The 24,318-nt window shown below is 39.2% G+C and overlaps 2 protein-coding genes across 6 annotated transcripts in view; one reads left to right on the top strand and one right to left on the bottom strand.

Annotated features, from left to right (window-relative positions):
• Positions 1–7,303, bottom strand: part of ABHD17B (abhydrolase domain containing 17B, depalmitoylase) — a 44,038-nt gene extending 36,735 nt beyond the window's left edge. Inside the window, exons 1-3 of one of the 5 annotated variants that reach the window (XM_046664231.1) lie at positions 7,162–7,303; positions 6,662–6,816; positions 6,108–6,185 (exon numbers count right to left, since the gene is read on the bottom strand). The gene's annotated coding sequence lies outside the window, so the exon portion shown is untranslated. Of the gene's footprint in view, positions 1–4,711; positions 4,882–6,107; positions 6,186–6,661; positions 6,817–7,161 lie in introns of all 5 variants that reach the window. The other 4 variants (XM_046664232.1, XM_046664230.1, XM_046664229.1 and 1 more) reach the window with 4 other exon arrangements.
• Positions 7,304–7,471: 168 nt separating this feature from the next.
• Positions 7,472–24,318, top strand: part of C6H9orf85 (chromosome 6 C9orf85 homolog) — a 55,722-nt gene continuing 38,875 nt past the window's right edge. The window contains exon 1 of the mRNA XM_046664234.1: positions 7,472–8,343. Within this exon, the coding sequence (XP_046520190.1) occupies positions 8,242–8,343 (102 nt within the window). The 5' untranslated portion in view covers positions 7,472–8,241. The remainder of the gene's footprint in view (positions 8,344–24,318) is intronic.

Raw genomic sequence — 24,318 nt, 5'->3', positions numbered from 1 at the left:
GGCCTATCTTTCACGTCTCTCTCTCTCTCTCCATTCCGTCAGCCATATCTTAGCTCAAGCACTTTTCTTTTAATGTAAGAAAATCACTCACCAATATAATATCTCATATCCCTCTAATCCACACTCTACACTGCTGCCAGCTGATATCACTTTCCTGTTTAAAATCTTTCAATGGGCCTTACAAGCACTCTCGAATAAATCTAAATTCTTTAGCATGCCATGATTTCCACACCCTCTCTGCTTCCTGGTCTATAGCCTCATTTCTGAGCACTTCCTTATTCATTCATTCCACTGAACATACTGTTCCTCAATAAGAGACATTCTTTCTTGCTTCTATGCCTCTGCCAACATTCTACACTGTTCCTTCTCTGTTGGTAAAATCCTCCTCTCTCACTCTCACCACTCCTTGCTACAAATAAGTGAAACAATCTTTACCGTTTTTAAAAAGCCTTTGTTTAAGTTTTACTTCTTTCTCCAGAGGGGAAAAAATCTCCTGTGAAGTATGCTCATGTTGACAGATTTAGATAATTTCTTTAGTGAAAAAACTTCTTTGTGTGTGCATATGCACATATTAGGTCATGAAGCAAAACGTCTTTCTTCTGAATTCTCACAAACACAAAATTGACAGCCATTACCCTGGGGAATTGTATCAGAATGTCCTTAACGTATAATTTTAAAAAGTTATGGACTGGAATGGAGACTTGTCTACACTAAGTTAATGAGGCTGTTTCAACCCCCTTTTTCTTCATCCTGACCTACATTAAGCATATAGTTATTTTATTAATCCTATTCTTTTAATGTGACTACATCCTAAAAATAAATCTTAAATACTCCAAAGCAGCCATAGTAAAGAATTTCTTCAGCAGGATGTATTTTTAAGGGTAAAGACCTGTAGCACTATTGCCAAGTATCACCTTGTTAGACACTGAGAAGTTCCATGGGGAAAAAGTGAAAATAAAGTCATAATTAAAATACTGTTTATGTCTTAATGATTTTCTAAAGGCCATGATCTAACAATATTACATAAGTTACATATTTTTGCTTGTATACTTTAAAAAGAGTCAATTTCAACAATATCACAGAAAGAGAAAAAGGAAAAGCATAGTGAAAACATAACCAAATGTAATCAGATTCGATCCAAATTCTCCTTGACTTTCCGTGTCACTTTATGCCATCTAACAGATTCAGTTCCTACAAGTGCAAGATGATACATATTCACTGCTTCCGTAACAAAGATGATGTGTGGCGATTAATGAGCTAATGCCTATAATACATTTTGAAGCTTTAGCATTAAGACACTCTATAAATACAAAACACTTTCTCAACAAATCTGCATGAAATGATTTTCAAATAAAAGATTTAAAGGTAGTTTACAAACGACTACGTGTTAGTGAAATAGAGTATCACACTGACTGGTTCTTCCCATTAATATTTCAGAATTGGTGAGATAAAATTTATCAACTAATCACACAGATTATTATACACTGTGATAAACACTATGAAAATAAAGTAGAGTGCTACATGAGAACTGGGTCGGGGCAGGAGGTAGGTGCTTTCACTTGTTATCTCCTTTAATCTTAATAATACTTTTCTCAGGTTATCATCCTTTTCACACATGAGAAAATCAAGGCTTCAGGTTGTTAAGTCAATTAACTTGTTCAAGTTCACCCAACTTGTTAAGTGGGAGAACCAGGAACACAGGCTTAACTTAAAGACTATATTCTGTCCACTCGTCCAACATTGTGCTAATATCTGCACGGCTAATGCCCTCACCACACATCTCTGCTCATTCTCCTCTTCTCAATGAGGCCTACTCTAATCACCCTACTTAACAGGTCAAACTGCCTCCTTGTTTCCCTTCTACCCATCTCTTTTTCTTTAGAAGTGTTTATCACTTTCTAACATATTAGATATTTTATTTATTGCACATATTGCCTATGGTCCTCTGCTGGGTGGTAAGCTCCAGGAAGTTTTGTTTACAGATGTACCCCCAAAACCCAGAATAGTGACTGATAACACGGTAGACACTGGCCCATTTTTCCTTTCCCATTTTCATCTTTAACTGTATGCAAGAACTTGTTTAACCATTCTCACTTAATTCCCGGGAAGATAAAGTAGGGCCTATATCTGAGCCAAATTAACACTAAAATAATAAATTTGGTGAAATTCTATTAAAAAAATTATGGTAATAAGTACCATTTAAAAAATTCTAGCCTTGGGGCCAGCCCTGTGGCCTGGTAGTTAAGTTCAGTGGTCCAGGTTCAGTTCCTGGGTGTGGACCTACACCACTCATTGGGAGCCATGCTGTGATGGCAACTCACAAACAAAATAGAGGAAGACTGGCAACAGATGTTAGCTCAGGGCGAATGTTCCTCAAGCATTAAAACAAACAAAAAAAAAGAGGCAACAGATGTCAGTCAGCTCAGAGCAAATCTTCCTCAAAAACAAAAAGTTCTAGCCTGAATAAAAAGTGATGAAAGAACATGAAAAACAAACGATGAAATGTGGAGGATGCAAATTAATGATGAAAGATCATGCTTAAGAGGGCTTGCTCACTTTCTATGATGGTTTAGAGGCTGAATGTGAGGCACAGATGAAACATAGGAATCAGAATATTCTAAAGCAATGTTTCCCAAACCTTATAGATTTCAAAAACCAGCTAAATTAAAAAAAAAGGTTGAAATGAAAGAGTTGTCAAATTTTAATTCTGCCACAAAGCAACACTGCAAACTAAATACAACCTACTATCACTATAATTTCATCAGAACACATTAACATAAAAAATGACTAATTTCAGTATAAAGGGTAGTCATTTCTATCAAGTAAATTAGATTCACAAACACTTCACTATATAAAAAGTTCCATGTGAATTTAAGATTTAAATGTGAAAAAGTAAAACTTTAAAAAAAAGCTGTAACAGAATTTTTATGACCCCAGGATAGACAAGACCTCCTTTAAAGATGAAAAAAAACTTGACATTACAATTAAGAACAGCTAGTCATCAAAAGATACCATATTTAAAGTGAAAAGATGTGCTAAGAGTAGAAGACATTTGTAAAACCTAGTAAGTACTGTTATCCAGAATACAGAGAAAGCATTTACAAATCACTAAGATAAACAATCCCACAGAAAAACCAAACAAGCAATTCATAGAAAAGAACTGTGAATGGTCAAAAAAATTAACAGAAGCATTCTCAACTACAGGACTAATTGCTGAGATGCAAATGAAAAACTATATGGTACCATTTCATCCTCCTCAGAATGCCAAAACTTAAGAAGTCTAAAGTATTTGGAAGGTGGGAAAGGAGACTCTCTCATATCCATTACTGATACAAACACTTAGGAGAGAAAACTGGTAGTTACCTAATAAAGTTCAAGAAGCAGCTCACACCCCGTGTTCTAGCAATCTACTACCAGATTTATATCACAGGGCCCGCTTTCTCAACAACAGCTTTTGAGTTGTTATAACGAAGGAGGGACCACTGAACAGATGCCAGGGATCCCAGGTACTCTTGGTACATACAGAAAATGCTGCCTTGTATCACACGACTTTTGAATACTCTGCTGGACACTCATTTAAGGGAACAGGGAGGGAAAAAATAAGGTCAGATATTTTATAAAGAAGACAGAGTACATCTGTATTGTTTTAACATAGATGAAGATTTTTAAGAATGCAATCACTGAGTAAGTGAGAGGACTCAACTTTCATTTTCGTTCAAACTTTACTGAAAATAGTTCGTGATGTCAGAAGCTCATTTATCAACAACAGTGCAACCACTGGTATTTGAATGGGCGATTCAACACACCTGTCATACTCACGGTGGTACCACCCACTGGTACAAAGTACTGGCTACTATGTTTCTTCCAGCAGTGATTCTTAGACTCTAAGGTACACACAAACAACCTGAGAATCTTGTTAAAATTCAGCTCTGAGTCAGTAAGGTAGGGCCTGAGGTTCTGATTTCTAACAGGCTCCCAGAATTCTGATGTTACTGGTCTACCATTATACTTGGTAGCAAGATTAGAGCATGGCTGAGCCCTAGCATTTACAGAGTGAAATACATTACTTTGCTATAAATTGCTTCTTATATTTCGGTAAGGGCATTATCTTCTTTAAAATATGAATGTAAGCTTATTATTATGAATTTCATTTCAGGACAGTGTTGAGGAAGTCGTAAAATCTTTCTCTAAAAATGAGATAGAGGGTCAAGAACCACTGCCCTAGAGGAAGTCTTGCACATGTGCTTAGTAAACACATACAAGAATATTCCCTACAGCACCAGTAAATAAGCAAACAATTGGAAACAACTAAAATGACCAACAAATCTGATATAGTCACATAATGAAACACACACCATATTGCAGTAAAAACAAACTGGAGCTACCTGAATAAACATGGATAAATCTTGTCAAACTGAGTGAAGAAAAGCTACAGATTCAAACATCATTATCTAAATAGTCTCAAAGCATTCAAAGAAAATTTATATAATATTCATGGATATAAAGGTATGTAATAAAGTACAAACACACGGATGGATAGGAAGGATACATATCAATTTCAGGTTAGTGTTTGGGAGTGGGGAAAAGAGGGAGTAGAATTTAAGAGGGGTATAAAGTAAAGAGGAAGCTTCATTTTGTTTTGTAGTTTTATTTCTTCAACTGAGTAATAGATGCATGGATATTCATTATATTGTATGTTGCCAATACTTATATTGCTATAGTATTTCTCACTTCACCTGAATTGGCAAAAACTGTTGGGCCTAGACAGGTGTTAGAAAACACTGCTCCAAAGGTTCAAGTCCAAAGGTTCAAATTTGCTTCTTACAAATTGTGTAGCTTCAGGCAATTTGAATAATTAAACTTCTCTGGTATTTATTTCATCTGTGAAAATGCCATAAAACATCACTTTTCCTCTCAAACTCACAAGGCTGGGTTTGAGAGGTATATAGGGCAATGTACGTGAGAAATTTTTAACAAGGTGGGAAAGGTAGGAGTAATTTTTGAGAACTAAGAGCAAAACCCTGGATATATTGGAAGTAAAAGCTACCAGTAAGTAAACCAACCAAGGCAACTTATCACTCTTAATTTTCTTGTCATCGCTGAACGTAAAGATACAACACCAATCTTAACATGGAAAAAATTCTGAGTTTCTCAATTCCTAAATGATGGCATATAGACGGGCATTCTCCCTACCATGTTTCTTTAAGCTAACTGATCACCAAGGAGTTGAAATTTATAATACCAAAACAAAGTAAGAGAATTGAATTAAAAAGTATTCTATTTAACTAAAACAATCAATGTCACATAACCAGAGTAACTGTTGGTTCTCACTGCCCTGTCTATAAAAAGAGCACGTGGCATGTTTTATTAGCCCTATATTACAGATGGAGAAACTGACTCAGATGTGGGGTAGCTTGCCTGGAGTTTTAGACCAATTCAGTGACAGAAGTTGGAACAGACACTAAGTGCCTAGTTCTGTGTTTATTAAGCTACCAAAAACATTACTTTGCCATGATGCTTTATGGTAATCTTGTTTTGTCACAGAAAACACAAAATTCTTTATCATATGTCATTTTGTACACATTTCAAAATGGGCAAAGATACTCAAGGAAACAAGCCACTTATCAACTACACTACTGCACAGCAAGGGACAAAATTAAAACTGCCTAGCCTGCTAAATATCTAATCCCATCCTTGCCAATTAACCTTATTAATATTAGAGTAGGAGAAAAGAGAGGTCAAAATGTGGGTGAGGGTGCTCTTCATTTCCTCCTGGACCTCAAATAATATAGCAACTATCGCACAACAGGGATTATGTTTCTTTCCTAAGTTGAAACATGGCTATCTCCACTGTTCTTCGTTAAGTAAGCCATCACCCCTACTCCCAATACAAAAATTTACCAACAAGCAAAGAGGTGGGCAGTCCCAAATTAGAACACTGGCAATTATGATAATTATCAAAATACTGGCTATCATATATCAGATATGTCACCCAAATGAGTTTATGCTATGAACATATGAAGAAACAAACTCTTTATGGAGAAAAGTTCATTTTATTCTAAGTCTCCCTGTTAACATAAATAGACGAACGTTATTACAACATGTACCTGACTTTTTATTCAGACTCATTAGGCAGTTTCAAATGCTGACACGAAATCTCCAAAATTCTTTATACTAACTGGAGCCTTAAAAAAAAAAAAAATCAATGAATCAGGTTGCGGATTAAGTATTATATATGAGAGAAAATATTAAACAGGGATACCTTTTCATAAACAGCCAAAATTTAAAGGTCACCCTCTCTGTATTCCGTTATTCATCCTTTTGCTTACCAAATTCACCTCACTGATTTACATCAAAGCATCGTTAAAAAAATACTGGCACTGGCAGCAATCTCACCATGAATCAAAGCTCTGAAAATTTTCTTTAAACAAGAAGCCGGGGTTAAACTCCTGCTTTACAAAAGCCCTCCACGACAGTACAATCTAACTTGACACAACTTGGGTTTCAGGGTTAAAAAAAAAATCCAAACAAAACCTCTAATTTGCCAATTCAAAAACAAGTCCTGATGAGCCTACTCTAGAGTTCGAAAACAGGTAAGATTAAAGTTCAACCATCTCAGAAGAAGCCCGAGGACCCGAGCGGAATACACAGATCAACGAACCGGGCAGGTTCGTTCTCAGATCGAGGCTGGCACACACGAGGACATTCCGGAGAGAGCCTGCAGCCATCGCGAACCTCACAGCGAGCCAGGCAGGGGAAGGGGACACTGACCCCATCTCTCCGGCCACGGAGAGAGAAGCGCCAGGAGATCCTTCTCTGCAAGGAAGACCCAAGACCTTTCCCAGTCTGTCTGTCCGTCCGTCCGTTCCTCCCCCGCCCCCTGACTCCCGCAGCCTTTCCGACTGCAGGGACCCTACCACCTCTCCCCTGCCTGGAGCCACCGGAGAATCCTCCCCCGAGCACTGACCCGCCCAGGAGCGGCTTGCCCGCGTTTCCCCGGCGCCGAGAGGGATCCCGGTCGCCAACAACAAAGCCGCCTCCCGCTCCCCTCCCCCGCGCGGCCCGGGCTCGTCGCTCCCTCCCGCGCTGCGGCTCGGGCCCAGCGCCCCCTCCCCGCGCCCGGCCGCAGCCGCAGCGCCCCGGCCCCCGCGGCCCGCGCACCTGCACCTGAGCGGCCCCGGCTGGGGCGGCAGGCAGAGAGGGCCGGGCGAGAGCCTCGGCCGCCGCGCCGTCCTCCGCACGCCGCGATCCGCGCCGCCGCCGCCCTCTCCCGAGCTGCGGGCGGGCCCGGCCGAGGAGCGGGGCCGAGGGCTGCAGCCCCCAGCGCCGGCACGAACAAGCACCGCGGCGCCCGAGGGGGACGGCTCGCGCTCCCGAGTCTCGCCTGGCGCCGGCGCTGCTCTTCCACACGGGCTCGCGTTCTGCTGACTAACGGCCCCGGCGCGAGGCGCTCGAGCGGCCACCGCCGCCGCCGCCGTCGGCTGCTCTCGGGCCTCACGTCCTGCGAGGCCGTGGTCGCCGCCGCCGCCGCCGCCACCTCCCTTTCTGGCACCGCAGACACCACCGAGAGCCAGCCAGGTCTTTCTCCTCTTTAATGCTCCCTGCGCTGCTCCTCCTCAGCCTGCCCGCCGCGCCGCTCGCTCTCGAGGCGGGAGGGAGGGGAAGGGAATCGAGGGGGCGAACAGAGCCCTCCAAGCCAGGAGTTGGTCACTGACTGGAGGAAGGTGCCAAACCTGACCCGGGCTCCAGCCTGAGAGCGGGCCGGGGGCGGGTCGCAGCCCCGCTTAGTCCAACCTCCACCAATCACAAGCCGCGCAGAGGAGTCGGGCGCCAGGAGAGGCTGAGCTGAGTCGGCAAGAGGCGGGGATTGCGGAAAAGAAGAGCCAATAGAAGCAAAAGCTCCCCGCCCCTCCGCCTTGATGGACTGCCACGTTCGGACCAATGGGGGAATTCTCGCTTCGGAGAAAGCGGGATTTACACGCCGGGTTTGAGAGGGAGGCTGTGCGGAGGGGGAGGGGTCGAGGCTGGGCCGCGTGGAAGAACCTTGATGGAACTGAGAGGCAGGACGGTGTCCTTTCACCTCCGCGCGGAGTCACGTGGGCTGAGGGGGCGGGGACGGAAAGGCTAGATGAGTTCCTTCCGGGTCAGTGACAGAAGCGTCAACTTCGTGGGGTAGTTGCTGGCGTTTTGGTCTCCCCTGCATCTTCCTTTGTCCAGCGCGAACTTATTGTGGTTCCGGCGATGAGCTCCCAGAAAGGGAACGTGACTCGTTCCAGGCCTCAGAGGCACCAGAATACGTTTAGCTTCAAAAATGACAAGTTTGATAAGAGTGTTCAGACCAAGGTAGGAACCTGCCTGTTGCACTAAATCTGACTCCAGGAAGGAATAGTTCAGTGGAGGGGGAAGAGGAAGTGAGAGGAGTTGGCGAGGGAGAGTGTGGACCGCAGCCCAGAGTTAGTTTTGGCCGCAGTGCAACCTTTTCTAAAATGATATTCCCTCACCCTTTCTTTGACCTCAATGTGTTGTCTCCTCGTAAATATTTTTGGCCGCTACCGCTTAACTCATTGCGCAGAGAGTGAACGGGACCCTCATCAAACCGGAAATGCAAGTAGGGAAACTGAGTCGTTGAACTCCCATCTGGGTCACATACTGGCAGTAGGAAAACGAGGTTTATGGAACGAATGTCACTTTGAAATTTTGCCCTAAGTTTATGCAGCCCCTATTCCTTTTTGGAAAACCCTAAGCCCATAGCTTTGTAGGGAGAATGTGAAGGATTAAGCGTTCTTAGCCACAACATAGTGGAGAGTACCTGTTTCTCTTATAAGATGTTCTGAGGATCAAATTATTTGTTTAAAGTAAAAATGCTTGTTTTTCTGTTTATAAGTCGTTTACCTCTTTAGCAGGATTTCTGTAAACTGGAAGAAAATTAAGACTGTCGAGATAGAAAGAGGTCTTGGGTTGTGTGCAACTACGAATTTGCTTCAGGCATCTCTCCCTCCCTCCAAAGCTGTATGTAGAGGAGATAATTGAAGACAAGGGCGTTTTGGGGGCCACCAGCACATCAGATAAACATGATAATTCACATAAATTGGAGTTCAAATTTACTAGGTGTGTGGCTTGAGTTATTTAATATTTAATTTCTCTGAGCCTTACTTTGGTCTCAAGTGAGAAACCTACCAGGATTGTTGTGTTGTGAGACTAAACTAAATGATGTATATAAATGGTCTGGATCATGTGTCCAAAAAGTGATTAATTTCTCAACATTGATTAAGAATGCAAAGTAAACTGTTTGTGGTAACCAGTGGTCTGCTTTTCCTTTTTCGGTCTTCACTAACTCTACAGATGTGTAATGAGCACCTTCCGTGTGCAAGGCCCTATGCTCATGTGTATACAGGGTTAAAAAGAGTTGATTCTGCTTTCAAGGAATTTATAGTTTTCTGGGTCCTTGGACAACAAGCAAGCACAAAGAGATATAATTGCAAATTATGATAAAGTCTGAGGAAGGGAAAGATGGTTCAGTAAAGAAGAATAAGGAGGGATGTTTTCATTTGGGTCCTCAGAAGACCTCTCTTTCCCTTACTCAGATTCAGAAAGAAGACCTGGGGCAACATTTGGGAATGCTTTGTCAAGTTTATGCCTCTTATCAATAGGTAAACCAGAATAAAAAGCTGTGCTATTCTAAATAGATGTCTGTCTTGTCCTGTATTCTTACTCTTAGTTTTTGCACAAGCATTTGATTCTGATTGCTTTTCATTGGATGATAAAAAGCAGCTTTAATAAGTATTTAGCTACAGTGTAGCTTACTGCACTTCTTGCACTTGTAAGTACCAGAATTCTTGAACTTGTACTTCTTATACTAACACTTCTTCCTAGACGTCTCATACTTGTACTTTTCATTGTGCATATTCTTGGTGTTATCTAACAACCGTGTCATTATGGTCTTAAAACTTTTCTTGGATCTCTAGTTCAGTCACTAAGTTTCATTTTGTTTATCATTTTATCATTAATTCCTTTGCCTTTTTTAAATGGTGAAGAAGTCTCATTTGTCCATTGGTAGAACCACCAGGTACTTTGTTTTTGGAGGTTTAGACAAAAACAGCAAGAAATATTTTATTGAGAAGAGATCTTTAGGTTGATTGTTCATCTGTCTAATGGAGAACTAATAATTGGCTATGTTCATAGCAGATTCCTGGACCAGCTATGTGCAGCTGTCTAAAGCCAAGATTTTGTCAGAAGCATCTGACCCTGTCTTCATTCCTATGCTTTACACCAGAAAACTGTTTGATTCAGTGACATCTAACAAAGAGGAGTGGTAGGAAGTGCGTGGTTCTCTGTAACTCTCCTTAAAGAATGGTGGTAACAGTTAACTGCTTGTACCTCATTATTTTGTGGGAATCTTACATGATAGCTCCCCTTTTCCTCCTCTGCCAAGCAATGTGTCAGGACTTCACTGAAATTAGAAGTTGAATAATGACATGTTTCATTGGGAAATTTATCTAGAGAAAGCATCCATTCCCAAAAGGACACAGGTGATAGCTGTCTTCATATACTTGAATATATTCTGGAAGGGGAGGGAAGCTTGTTTGGTGGCATTCCAAATGGCCAAACTTGGACCAATGGGTCAAAGTAACAGAGTTAGGTTTCAGCTCTCTATAAGGGAGTTGTTTAATAGTGAAGAACATGCACTAGGATCTTGTAAGCTCCCCTTCCCTGGTGTTATTGAAGAGGCCTCTATGGCCATAGGCCTGCAGTGCCCTCCCATGATTTGCACAGCTGGGTGGAGGTGGGAATAGGTTTCAATCTCTTCTAATCATTTGGTGCTAAAGTATTGATTGTGTCAAGACAGCCTTGTGTCTCTTACTGGAAAGGCAGTGATGTGTAGTGAAAAGAACACTGGACTAAGAAAAAAGAGCCACATTTTAGCCGCAGTTCTGTCGTTTATTTTGCTTTGTGATGTTAGGCAATTTACCTATAGCTTTTAATCTACAACACAGGGTTAATGCTATCTCTTGTCTTACTTTCCCTCAAGATTGCTATGAGGATCATTAAAAAAATATTTTTAAGAAATAGTGATACAAATATGATCTGCATAAAGCATATGATAATTTCTATGGTCTTGCAGTTGCTCAAAACCTAAAAAAATTACATGGAAAAGAAACGCATACTGTTGAAGAATATTGAAACAATAAAGAAATGTATGAAGTATAAAAGTGAAAGTACCCAGTCCTGTTCCTCTTCAGGTGTAATCACTCTTAACAATTTAATGGTATGTTTTTAGACATCTATACACAATATAATACATATGTAATAAAATACATTTTTTTCTTTCTCATTCAGTAAGATGGGTATGTCAGAACATAGAGATTAAGCTCATTCTTTTTAATGGCTGTATAATATCTATAATATAAATGTGGAGTAACTTATTTACTTTCCTCTTAATAAATATTTGAGTTGTTTTCAGTTTTTCACTATGACAGAGCTGCATTGAAATTCTTGTATTTACATATTTGTTCCACATCTGTATCTGGTACCAAACGCTGTGCTAGATGCCTGGGTATAGTGTTGAGCATAATACACAGCCATGCTTCAATTGAAGCTTACAGTTTGGTGGGCAAGGTGACAGGCGTTAATCACATAATCTTTCAAGTATGTTAATACAAACGACAGTAAGAACTATGAAGGGAAGTTCTAAGGGAGCTCTGAGAGTACCTAACAGGAAGTCTTGATTAAGTTTGGAGGGCTAAAGAAGGCTTCCCTGAGATCTGAAGGATGGCATTTGAGAAAACGAAATGGGAAGAGCATGCATCATCTTCTTAAGAGTGCTATTTATTTTATATGTGCAGTCAGCATTGTTTTTGCTGAAATTTCCCAAAGTGTTAGAGCTCCAGGATCACATGATCTTCTCGATGGGGCAGGAGTCAATTTCATGGTCAAATTACTTTGGAAATACTAAATACTAGATCTCACTTTCAGGAGGTCATAGTGTACGTTAGCATAAAGCACCGAGATGTTTTGCAGTGTAAAAAAGTTATTTAACCAAGACTTGCTCGACTATGGAAACTTTTGGTTTATATAATAACTGTTGAACTTGAACTAATTTAGGGGGAGGGGGAAACATAGTGATTTTCGGAAACTCTGGTCTTTACCATGGAATGGCAAAGGAAAATGAAAATCTGAGGCTGTTCTCTCTAAATAGTTTTGAAATATAGTTTTGTTAATAGTAGCTAATACTTGTGTACTTAAGTGTGTTAGCCACTATGCATACTTGATACACATTATCTAACTTGATCTTCAAAATAACCCTAAGATAGATGCTGTAATTATACCATTCTGTATGTTGGAAAATTAGGACTTAGAGGTGAATGATGTACCCAAAGTGACATAACTAGCATGTAACTATTTTAGATGAAGTCTGTGCTAGAAGACCTTAAAGGACAAGTGAATGAAAAGCCGTTTTTTGTGTATGTGTGTTGTTGTTGTTGTTTAATACTGTATTTTTGTGTGTAATAGAAGCAGTGTGACACCAGATTAGGTCAGAACAGAGATGAGCTTTATTGCCATTGCCCGTAGACACTACCTGTTTGAAATGTTTCAGGAAAAGAGTCTCTCCTCACAAGATGTGACCCACTGGAGTGTCACATATCACAGATGTGGACCAGTTGGGATGGGTCCCATCTAATCAGCCAGGGTTCTGTGGGGCTCCTCTCGCTCACTTATGTGACAGCAGATGCTGATATAGTCAGGTCCCTCAGCACTGGTTAGGCAGGAAGCTGTCTTAAGTTTAAGGTGGTATAATTACGTTTATATAGCAGAGCAGGATTCTGTGTTTACAAGCACCTTTATTTGCAATAGCCAAAAACTGGGAGAAAATCCCCCCCAAAACCCAAATATCCATCAACACAGGAATAGATAAGCAGATTGTGTCAGTCATACAATGGGATACAAATCTGCTATTTAAAAAACCTGAATTACTGATACATGCAAACGATGTGGATGAATCTCAGAAACAGTGCGTGGAGGGAAAGAAACCAGGTGCTTCTTCCAACTGTAGAGATCAAAGCAGTGTTTCCATTGGGTGATGGCTGGGTTGACTAGAAGCGGCTCATAAAAACTTTCTGGAGTGATGCAAACGTGATCACAAGAGAATTCATTTATTGAAACTCATTGAATTGTGCATTTAAGATCTGTGCATGACATCAATGTAAATTTTACCTCAATTAAAAATGGATATTACAGGAAAACAACTGATTAATTGCCCAGATGTCTTGAAGTTCTGTTTTTGTTTGTGAAAGTTTTAGAAACACTGCATCTATCAATCCTTTTAAAACAGAAAACTATTAAGTTGTACAGAAAGAAAGCAAACAAGTTGACATTTTAGCATATTGAATATCTTAGCTAATCACAAGTCAAAATAATTCTAATAATTGTCTTTTAATATTCTTCCTTTTCGTAAGCCTTCACATACAAACTTCTGTCATGACACTTGAGTTGATTTGTTTCTCTGTGAGGAGAATACAGATGATCATTACAAACTGGATTTTGTGCATAAAATTACTGAGCCTAGATCTTATTTTTCCTAGTTTCACTCCAAGATAGAGTGATAATAATCTAGTTGTCCATGATGCCTTATACTGTAAGAGGAATGAAGTCTTGTTTTAGAAAAGGATGCCCTACTATTGGTAAGGCTCATTTTGTCCAGATAGCTTGGAATCAAATGATACGGGATCTTGGTCCTATCTCCCCCAGCCCAGAGTTATTACACTTTAGAGAACAGTCTCCGATTGGTTCAGATAATCCCTGATGTGAGTAATTCCGTGTGAGAGATGAAGGGCCATTCATGGGATAAATGTTATTTCTCAGTCGATGGGCGTCAACAATTAAGGGTTAAATAGGTGGGTAGCCATTGAACAAATCTGCAGTTGAGCAGATATAGAATGCTCTGTAGTTTCTAGGTGGCCATCTCTGGCACTCTAGCGATCACTTGGGACACCCTTTGACCTTTTTTCAATTTGGGAAATGTTCTTTGATATAGTTTACCAATGCTATCTATTAAATGAATTTATGTTAAATATATTCTCCCCTGCACTTGACTTGTTATTTAGTTCAACATGCTTTTTCAGTTGCCACGGTGACAGTCTGTGGTGTGCTGGGCATTATGATATATATAAGAATGTTATACCTAATAAAAGTCATAGTGCTAGTGAAGCTCTTTACTCTTCCTTTGTGGTATTTTCAACATTTTGAAGTATTGTCTTCCCTATTATTAGTTACCTTTTATTTTCTTTCCTTCCTTTCACACAAAAATAATTTCAGCTGTGCTTAGGGATATTCCATATACCTACATTCCCAAGGACCTTCCACTTGAAGCCTTTAATACAGTGCTTTTGCATGTTTCTTAATGTTGAGGCCTACTGCAATATAATTTTTTCCTACATCAATCATATATTTTATGTACAATGATGTGATGACCACTGAAATTAATTTTATGTACAATGACCACTGAAATTAATTTTACGTACAATGACCACTGAAATTAATTTGTCCTGATTTGATCTGCTGTGTTAGGGAATAGTACTAAACTCACTGTTGGATTATGAAATTTTGTAATTATATTGTCAACACTTGTTTCTCCATAAAGTGAAATACTGCACTGTTAGAAAAAATATTCTCAGAATTCTTCATCCAGGTAAATTAGTTCACCTGAGAGAGAGGAAAGTCATAATTTATATTAACTCTCCCCCAAATGGGTCATTTTCTGCTTAGAGAAACCCTGTAGTGGAGAGGGGTGCGGTTGGACAGGGAACCTGGGGGCTGGGAGTTACAGGCTGCTTCAGCACTTGTTGTTTGAAGCTGGAGGAGTCTTTCCACACCTGCATAAGTGTTATTGTGAGGTCACAGCAGGTGTACAGAGAATCCTGCCTGTCCTCAGAACAACCATGCTGCCGCTCACTTCATCCTTAATTGTCGTTGCTCTCTTTCTCACCATTGACTTTTGTGAAAGGAAGAAATAAAATGAGAAGGAGATAAAGGAATAGCTAACATGCCTAAGATTCCTTTCTGAGATTTTCCTTATCACTCCAGGCCAAATAGCACTTAAATGTATTGAACAAATTAAATAAACATTCTTTTCTGAACTCATGGGATGTGTGCAAGGGCCCTGTACGTGAAGGTTATTATCATTAGGAATCTTTATTGCTAACTGTAAGCAGAAAGGGAATTTAGTGGAAAGATACTGCACTGCTCTCATGAAGCTTACAAAAGGTGTTTATTTGTTTTGATTATTTCTTTTAGTATCCAAGATTCCCAGGTTAGCCATTATTCCTGGGAAATTTTATCCTCATTTGGCTTTGTGCATATCCTAACCTGATGCAATCTTCCAGCCTTTCAATGCCCCCTCCCCTAACTCTTCCACTTGCCTCCTGGAATTGCTAGTTTATTATCATCAAATAGAGGCAGCGTGTTGAAAATAAAATTTCTTTGACTTTCTTGCCCTACCTGACTATTCCTGGGAACTCTGTTTCCCTGTAGTGCTTAAGTAATGATGTTTTTTTTCTCCCCACATCTTCAGCCCCCTATTTAGAACCCTTTCTCCTATTTGCTGTTTCAGTCCTTTTCTTCCTCGATCAAAACCCCCAGCCCTTCTGAAACACATGCCCTCAGACTGTTAGCCCCTCCAGATCTGTCCTTGCCTCCTAGTTGTACCGCCTCATTAGTCCCTGGCTTACTGCCTCTCCAGAGTTCCTGTCATCATACTTAGTTAGTGATTGCTGCATCCACACGGATAGTCCAACATCTGATCTCAGCTTTTAGACCCCCCATCTCAGAAATCTACTCCTGTGGTCAAACCTGAAACTTTCTCGTTGCTGGTAACTGCTCCACTTATAAACTTTTAAGAAAAACCTGATCTGATTTCCTTATTCCTCAGATAATTTTTTTAACTCCATTGGGTGCTCCTGTACATTAACCATTCCAATTTTCACTGTATGTAATTCATGTCCTTTGTTCCCTTGTTATCTATCTTGGAGTCTGTGTTCCATCAGTGTAACTGCCTGTTTACATATCACTCAGCTGCCTTATCCTACTTTCCCTCTGTGGTACTTGCCTAACAGAATCCTAACCCTGCTTACTTTCAGCTTTCTATTATTCCACCATCACATCTACCAAACCACCTGCATCTGTACCCGTGTACTCTGCCTTCCTGTTATAGTGGATGAAGTGCCTGTCCCTCCCTAAGACTAGTCACTCCACGTGTACCCTGAAGCTCATTCCCTTTTGCCTGCTTAAGGACTTAAAGGCTGAAGGCTTCAGTTGTCCATGGACTCTTTCATCATCCATCTTTCCGTCTCTGATGAGTTATTTCAATTTCTCAAAAAGCCCCCCTTAGATAGAACGCATGTTCTTTTCTAGCTTCACCCTATTTCTTTCTTCCTCTTTATAGAAAAGCTTATGGTTCTCCACTTCTTTATATCCCAGACAGCTTCTATCCCTATCCAAATAGTTTTTGTACCTACCATTCTACTAAAACCACTCTTGTCGAGGTTGTTGATCTCTGTCGCCAATTCCTTAGTTAATATTGTTCAGTGCTCATCTTACTCAGTCGCTCAGCAGCATTTACCCTTCAAACACTCTCCTAAAGTTTCTTCCTTCAGCTTAGGCCATAGCTTTAAATGCCATCTTTATGCTGATACTTTCCACATCTGGAACTCTAGGCCAACCTTTCTCCTGAGCTGCAGAGTTGTTATATATTTAACTACCTACTTGACCTCTAGTCTTGAATATCGAAAAGGCATCTCAAGCTTAACATGGCAAACAAAGAACTCTTAATTTTTCTCTCCCAAACCTTTTCCTTCTCCAGTGTTACCCAACGCCATAAACAACTCCACTGTTTACCCAGTTCTTCAAACCAAAAATATAAGAATCACCCTTGACTCTTGGACTTTTCTCACATTCTCTGTTTCAGTTTATCAGCAGAACTGTGAACTGTTAAATTAATTTAATTTTCATAACCTTCTCATTACTTTCTGACATATTGTTTGTTTACTTGTTTGCATTATTTATAGCCCACCACAGAATATGCTTTCCGTGAAGGCAAAGATTTTCTTTATATCCTCAATATCTAGACCGTGGGTTGGTACATAGGACATATTTAATAAGTAGTTGGTGATTGAATGAAGTAAATAAATATTATAACAGTGTGTTAAATGTTATGACAAGGGTAATACAGGAGCATACCATAATAATTCAGAAATAAAGGATGAAATAGGGAATAATTGGTATAGTATTATCCTCAAGGAGATGGTACAGCTTGAGGTTGAAGGATCAAGGAAAAGTTGAATGGAATGAGATAGAAGAATGGAATCAGGCAGAAAGGAAGAATGAGTGCTGATGAGTTTGTAGGTGTGTGTTAGGAAGTTGAAGGAGAGTAATCTGAAAACAAAAAATGAAATGAAAAGGATCTAGTAAAATTGTTGTTACACTGGGGAATCTTTTTGAAAACAAGACATCTCTTTTATTCATTTTTGAGAGAAGAGTTCTTGACACATTGAAGGTTCCTCAGTAATGTTTGAGTGAATAAATAAAAGTCCTCGTAAAACAGAGAGGGGCTGGCCCCATGGCGGAGTGGTTAAGTTGTGCATGCTCCACTTCAGCGGCCTGAGTTTGTGGGTTCGGATCCCAGGAGCAAACCTACACCACTTGTCAGCCATGCTATGGCAGCAACCCACATACAAAATAGAGGAAGATTGGCACAGATGTTAGCTCAGGGCTACTCTTCCTCAAGCAAAAAGAAAAGAAGAAGAAGATTGGCAACAGATGTTAGCTCATGGCAAATCTTCCTGTGCAAAAAAAATAAAAGAAAATAAATTAAGAAAATAGAGGAAGATTGGCATAGATGTTAGCTCAGGGCAAATCTTCCTCAAGCAAGAAAAAAGAGGAAGATTGGCAACAGATGTTAGCTTGGGGAAAATCTCCCTCAGCAAAAAATAAATAAAATAAAAAATAAACAGAAGGGCAAGAAGAGGCTAAGAGTATGTGAAGGTTTTTTTCCCAAACAAGATGATAAATTGGTATTTATGCTTATTGCCAAAATGAACATATTACATTATGTGGTGGCAAAAGCATAAGAATGAAAGCCTCTCACAGGTAATTGGCTCTCTGGTTAGAAGACTGTGATTGGCTTAAGAGTTTTTCCAATCAAATGGATTGATCACAAGCTGTGAATTAAAATTCCAGTACTGTCTATTTAGGCCATCGTTCTTGTAAGCTGATGTGATCTGTTTTGTTTTGGCTTTGGTCAGGTTACTTTAAAGAATAAAAATATTTTGAAGTGTATGCATTGGGTAGGAAAAAAATTCCTCGTCATTTTTTGTCAGATTTCAGATGTGAGTTTTTGGATTTTTGGCTAAAGGTATCAAGCTCTTGTTCAAGACAGTGGCAACATGGTGTGGTAGACATTGATCTTGGAGTCAAAAGATTTAGGTCAAATTCTCTGCTATTTACTGACTGTGATATGAGACAAATTTCTTAACCTGTGAGAGTCTTAGTGGGTTTAGCTGTATCGTGAGGGTTAAGTAAGGTTTATGAAAATGCTCACATGGTATCTGGCATGCAGTGTTAAGCATTCTGGAAATGCTAGTCCATTCCTTCATCTTACTAAGATGTTCATCATGCTCACATGCTGCTTCCTGAGTTATGCCTTTCCTGGTTAATCCCACTGGAATGTCTCCCTCCTTCCCTATGGCATTTATTGCCCTCACCACACATATGGTTCATGTCACATTAGTTTTTAGTGTGTGTATTTGTCTTGGCTTCTTTCTCTTTCCCTCACACATCCATGCACAAATACCATCTCTCAGAGGACAGGGACTCAAGCCTTTTTGAACTACTCATGGACTTGTAGCATGCAGTTCTGTGATATGGTACTTATGCATCTGTAGCAGCAGTGCTATGATGGGGATGAAGGAATGGAAGTCAAGTAGTTCTTATTGACACTGTACAATTGATTACTGATCTGTGTTAATTAACCTGTCTTTATTAAGCCCCTCTTATGTATGAAGCACTGACAAAAGATGAGTATGATATGAATCCTTCATTCAGGAACCTCAGACTAGTAACTATTTTAAAAATTGGAAAAAAACTTAAATAGGGAACATTTTCATTTACTAAACTTTTGTTGAAGTATAACATGCAAACATATAAAAAAGAGCAAAAATCATCATAGAGTTCAGTGAACTTTCACCAAGTGAACACAGTCATGTAACCAATACCCAGATCAAGAGAACGTCACTGGCCTGTCATAGTCACTACCACTCTCCTCCTCAAATGTAATTATCTTGATGAATATAAAGTATTTTAGAATAGCCTTGAGGTCATGGCTTTTGGGGGCAAAGGAGAGAGAAGTACAGGTACCTGGATGACCAGCCTCTCTTTTCATAAATAGTATTGGTGGATGTAGTGATGGATCATCTTAACTACTTAAATATACAATAAAACTTCATATAATACTTCTTTGGGCTGAAAGAAATTGGTGTGATTTGATTTTTCGATGGTAGTTTTTTTGACTGTAGCATTTCTGGCTTCTAAAAATATCAAGAGTAAATTTGAACTTTCCCATAGCTTTGAAGCTGATTATTTCAACCTTAATATTAATTCTCTTCCAATTCATCTGCTTATTCATGAGATTGAATGACGTTTTTCGAACTTTATGATAGACATTTCTTGGATATATTATTAAGTTCATTCCTAGTTGGAATAGGGGATTGCATTCTAAAATTAATATAATTATTCACCTTGTCCTTTGGAACTAAGTTGTATGACATATTTTCTTTTTTGGTTGTGTTTGCTTTTCCAGAGACATATGTCGTTAACAAAGAAGTGTTTCTTATAGGTGGTGGAACTATGTATGTATAATAATTTTCGGTGCTGGTCTATCAGCAGTAGAATTCTATTGTAACTTTAATTAGTCAGATCTGGTTTTGAAGGTCATTTGGTGTTGTAAGCCATTTACAACATCATGGATATGAACTACCAAGCTAAGCTAGGGATTATTTTAAATGCTTTGTTGTTCTGTGAAGAGTTATATATTATTAAATGCTCAGCCCTCTCTCACCAGGTGGCTGACTTGTTTGTTTTGAAATTACTCATGTCACTGAAGTCATCAATTTGAGTAATATATTTGACATCATGGTATATACCTGTATATGTGAATGTTCTCTATGTCATCATTAGCCTAGATCATCATTAGCCTGTATCATCGTTAGCCTTTATCACAAGACATTATAGTAATGTGATATCACGTTTCCTGTAAACATAAATGCTTACAGGACATAATGCAAGATCTAGTTGTTAATAAAGCTAGAATGGTTGTGTGGGATAAGTTGTCATCTATTATTTATATTAAAAAAATATTATGGTTACTTTTATGTATGTGATGCTGTTGCTTTATTTAAGCGCTTTATTATTGACCCGTGGGCAGTTGTTTGACCCTTGTATATTTCATCGTGAACTGTTCTCTAGTGTACTGAAATAAAAAACTCCCTGGTTTACTGTGATAGTTAACCCTAATTGTAGGGATTCTCTAGTGACACCTTTATTACGGCCTTCTTTTTGCTACCCAGTAAGAAAAATCAGTCAAATTTTACTAAGTCTTCTAATTCAAAATGGCTGACTGAAAACATGCATTTATCTTTCTGTTTTCTTCAAATTTCAGTGAAATGACAGAGGAAAAAATAAGACTACAATATTAGAAAACTGAAAAAGCAGAAAAGAACATTAAGGAAAGTTAAGATATAAAATAGATAGGATTAGACTGATGCAACTACACCATTTATGAATCTGTAATACGATATAGATGGAAGTCAAGATTTTTCTAGTAAAACCCTAGAATAATGCCAATATCAGAATTAACAAGATCTGTACCAATCCTTTTCACCAAGTGGCTTTCTTTGGCGTTTGCCCTGAAGATAAAGTCAGAAGAACAGTTCTCTAAAGTGGGCGAATGCCATGAAAGACAAAAGCACAGCAACATTCCTGATCATTTGTGGTCTCTGAGTTTAACAAGGAACCCTTATACTTGGAGGCAACATGCTTCCTGTGCATAAAGCAAAAGCTATCAAGCTGTTAATTTTTATCCTATTAGCCAGAGCCAAGGAATCTATAATTAATATCTAAATTTATTTCCAGAGCAATAGCGATTCTCAATTCTGCTTTAGTAACCCATTCTATAACAGATACAGGTTATTCTATACCAGTACTATCCAGAAGAACTTTCTGTGATGATGGAAATATTCCATATCAGTGCTATCCAGTATGGTAGCCACTAGCTACAGGTACCTATTGAGAATTTGAAATGTTGCCAATTCAAGTAAGGAACTGAATTTTCATTTTATTTATTTTAACTCATTTAAATAGCCACATAAGGATAGTGGCTACCATATTGGATAGTGCAGATCTAGGCCCTCGTGTATAAAGATGAGCAAACTACTGAGAAGCACTAAACTTTTTAGGAAAATCAAACCCATGAGGTGGGTGACTGAACACCCTACCTCCCACACCCAGGTAACAGAGGTAATATACGATACATAAGGGCCTTTTAAAAGGTGAAATTGGTACCATACTTAATGATTCAAGAAGCTCTCAAAATCTATGAAGCAAGGATAGACTGCTGGGTTCCTTGTTTTTTTAAGCCTATGGCATTTCTTAAAAACTACACTGTGGCTGCAGAAATGTAAAGCAAACATATTAATAGGATGGCTGAATGAGTAGTATGGACAAGAATGAAGACTAAATTAGTAATTTGGCAGATCAAGCCAATGGATTCATCTAAAAACTAGTCTAAAAGGCAAAGTGATCAAAATGATGAGATGAAATTTGAGATATGGAGGATTGAGCTAGGAAAGCCACTATCTGTCTAAAAGTAATCCAGAAGGCAAGGGGGGTCAGGAAGAAATGATAAAGAGTAAAGAAAAAAACCCCAAATTTCCCAAAGTTGAAGAAAATCTTAGGCCTTCAGATAGAAGGGTTCTAGACATATCATGGTGATATTTTTGAACTCCAGGGATAGAAAGAAGTCCCTACCAGCTTCCAGAGAGAAGGAAAAAAGAGGTTACCTATAAGCAACTGTAATCCTGTAGGCATCAGGCTTCTTATCTGCTACTTGTGAAAAATAGGGCAAGGTTTACAAAGTACTGTACGGAAAGTATTTTTAACTTAGAGTTCCTTATAAGCTAAGCTATGGCTCAGATGTCAGGGCAGAAGGACCATCCAGACTGAAAGTTTGTAAAAACAACATGTATGTACTTAGGGATGTACCCCAGAATATAAGAAGATTGGTGGCAGAAGACACAGCGGTGAACCAAGAATCTAGTTAAACTGGGATTAACGTTAAGCAATCATTGATAATATGGCAATGAAAGTTAGAGCTGTAGTTTTATGTGAATGATAAAATATTATATGTAAATTTTTTGGAAGACAAAATCTGTACCCATAGTTTCAGATTTCAGTCAAACCTAGAAATTAAAAATAAAAGCAAGCTAAAGATCTTGTCTTGTTTGGGGTGGTGGAGAAGCCATAGAGGAGAAAAATCAGTATCACCATCAACGTTTTAGAGTCTGAGTGCCTACTATTTGCTTGGTGTCTGCGCCAGGCAGTATGGAGATGAGGATACGGTCTTGTTCTAGCCTTCATGGTGTTAATAGCCTAGCTGGGGAGAGAAGACCAGTGTGTAAGAAGCAATAGTGAGCAAATCAGTAATTTTAGTAAGACCTTCTTATAATAAAGAAAAGGCTTTTGGTTTAAAATAGCTGAATTATGAGTTTGAAGTGTCTTTTTAGTTCAAGTAAAGTAAAAAGTTGAACTACAATATTATTCATATAATCTAGCATTAAAAATGTGGAATTTCTCCTCTCTGTAGAAGCAGTCATCTGAATCATCATATTCTTTGTCCATTATCAAGTCACATACATTTCAGGAAAGGCTGAAACATAATGGCCTGTGTGAAGATCTGTCCATGATCTCTTCCGCTTCTGCTTGTGGATGACCCCATTTCTAGTTTTAATACATGACTGGAAGAGGTACAAGGAAGATATGAAGGAAGATGAGTTGTTTTAAATTAAGTTTGTGTATCACTTTAGATTTTGATCTGAAACCTTTTGAGGACTAACTTTACGTAAGATTAACAACAGTCTTTGAAAACATAAAATGCCTTTCCCATTCTGTGACACCTTTGCAAATTTGCCACAACTAGTAGAGATACCTGACTCCCTCACTTTGTCCCATTGGTTTGGGGCTGAGTGAAATGCTCGAGTCTTTGAATCTGTAAGGCTCTCAGTCAGCCCTGGATCTCAGGTGACTCCCCCTCAATCCAAATCTTTCTGAAAGCTCAGTTTGCAGAAGCCAGCCAGTTAATCTGTTAGTTTAGACACCATTTTAACTCTCACAAATATTGCTTGCTCACCAGATTTCCTTCATGCCCATTACTTTTGTCTCTCCAACTAGATTTTAAGCACCGTGAGGAAGGGACCATGCATCATAAATCTTCTGAATCCTTGAGATGCCTAGCATGGTACTGAGCATATACCAGCTTATACTTCTTCAAATTATTCCTGTAGGCGCAGAGATGGTCATGATACAAGCTGTATTTAATTCTAACCTGTGACGCTTTTTATAGTTTGACATGTCGGAAGGATCCTAAGCTTGGAGTCAGGGCAACACCAGGAGTAGACTGCTCAGACTCCTGGGGTAGCTGAGTCACTCCCTCTGTAACCGTGGGTAAGTTATATCTACTCTACAAATTAGAATAACAGTAGGTAACAATACCACTTTCTTCCTTCCACACAGGGATGATGTGAGAATAAAATGAGAAGCATCACAGGACAAATTCAGATTTTAAAAAAACTATAGAAATAAAATGTAGTAATGTTTTCTTATAGGTGATTTGTATCCTTCATTCAGAACATACCTTAATTTTATCCCTTAGCTTTTTATATTCTTGTCATCAAAAATAGCTTTGTTTTCTTTTTTGCGAATGAGAAGATGCTCTCAACTGACGTTAGGTAAGTCACACATGGCTCCTGAGCTCTAAACTAAACGAACCATGGCACAAACCTAATTTTTTCTGATGGGGCTTCACTCCTGAATCAATTGTCTGCAGACGTAGGTCATTCTTAGGACATTAATATGCCTAGAACAAGCACTCTCTTTGAAGAAGTTTGCTAGCTCCAATATGGTAATTGTCCTGGTATTCCTGCCCCCAAGTAAATGACTTACAACGTTTATTTATTTTAAAAGATCAATTCATTTGGTTTCTGGACATTACCAATT

Source organism: Equus quagga, chromosome 6 (assembly GCF_021613505.1).
Source record: "Equus quagga isolate Etosha38 chromosome 6, UCLA_HA_Equagga_1.0, whole genome shotgun sequence".
Taxonomy (NCBI): Eukaryota; Metazoa; Chordata; class Mammalia; order Perissodactyla; family Equidae; genus Equus; species Equus quagga.
Note: the sequence above shows the minus strand (reverse complement) of the source record. Positions and strands in the feature narration are given on the sequence as shown.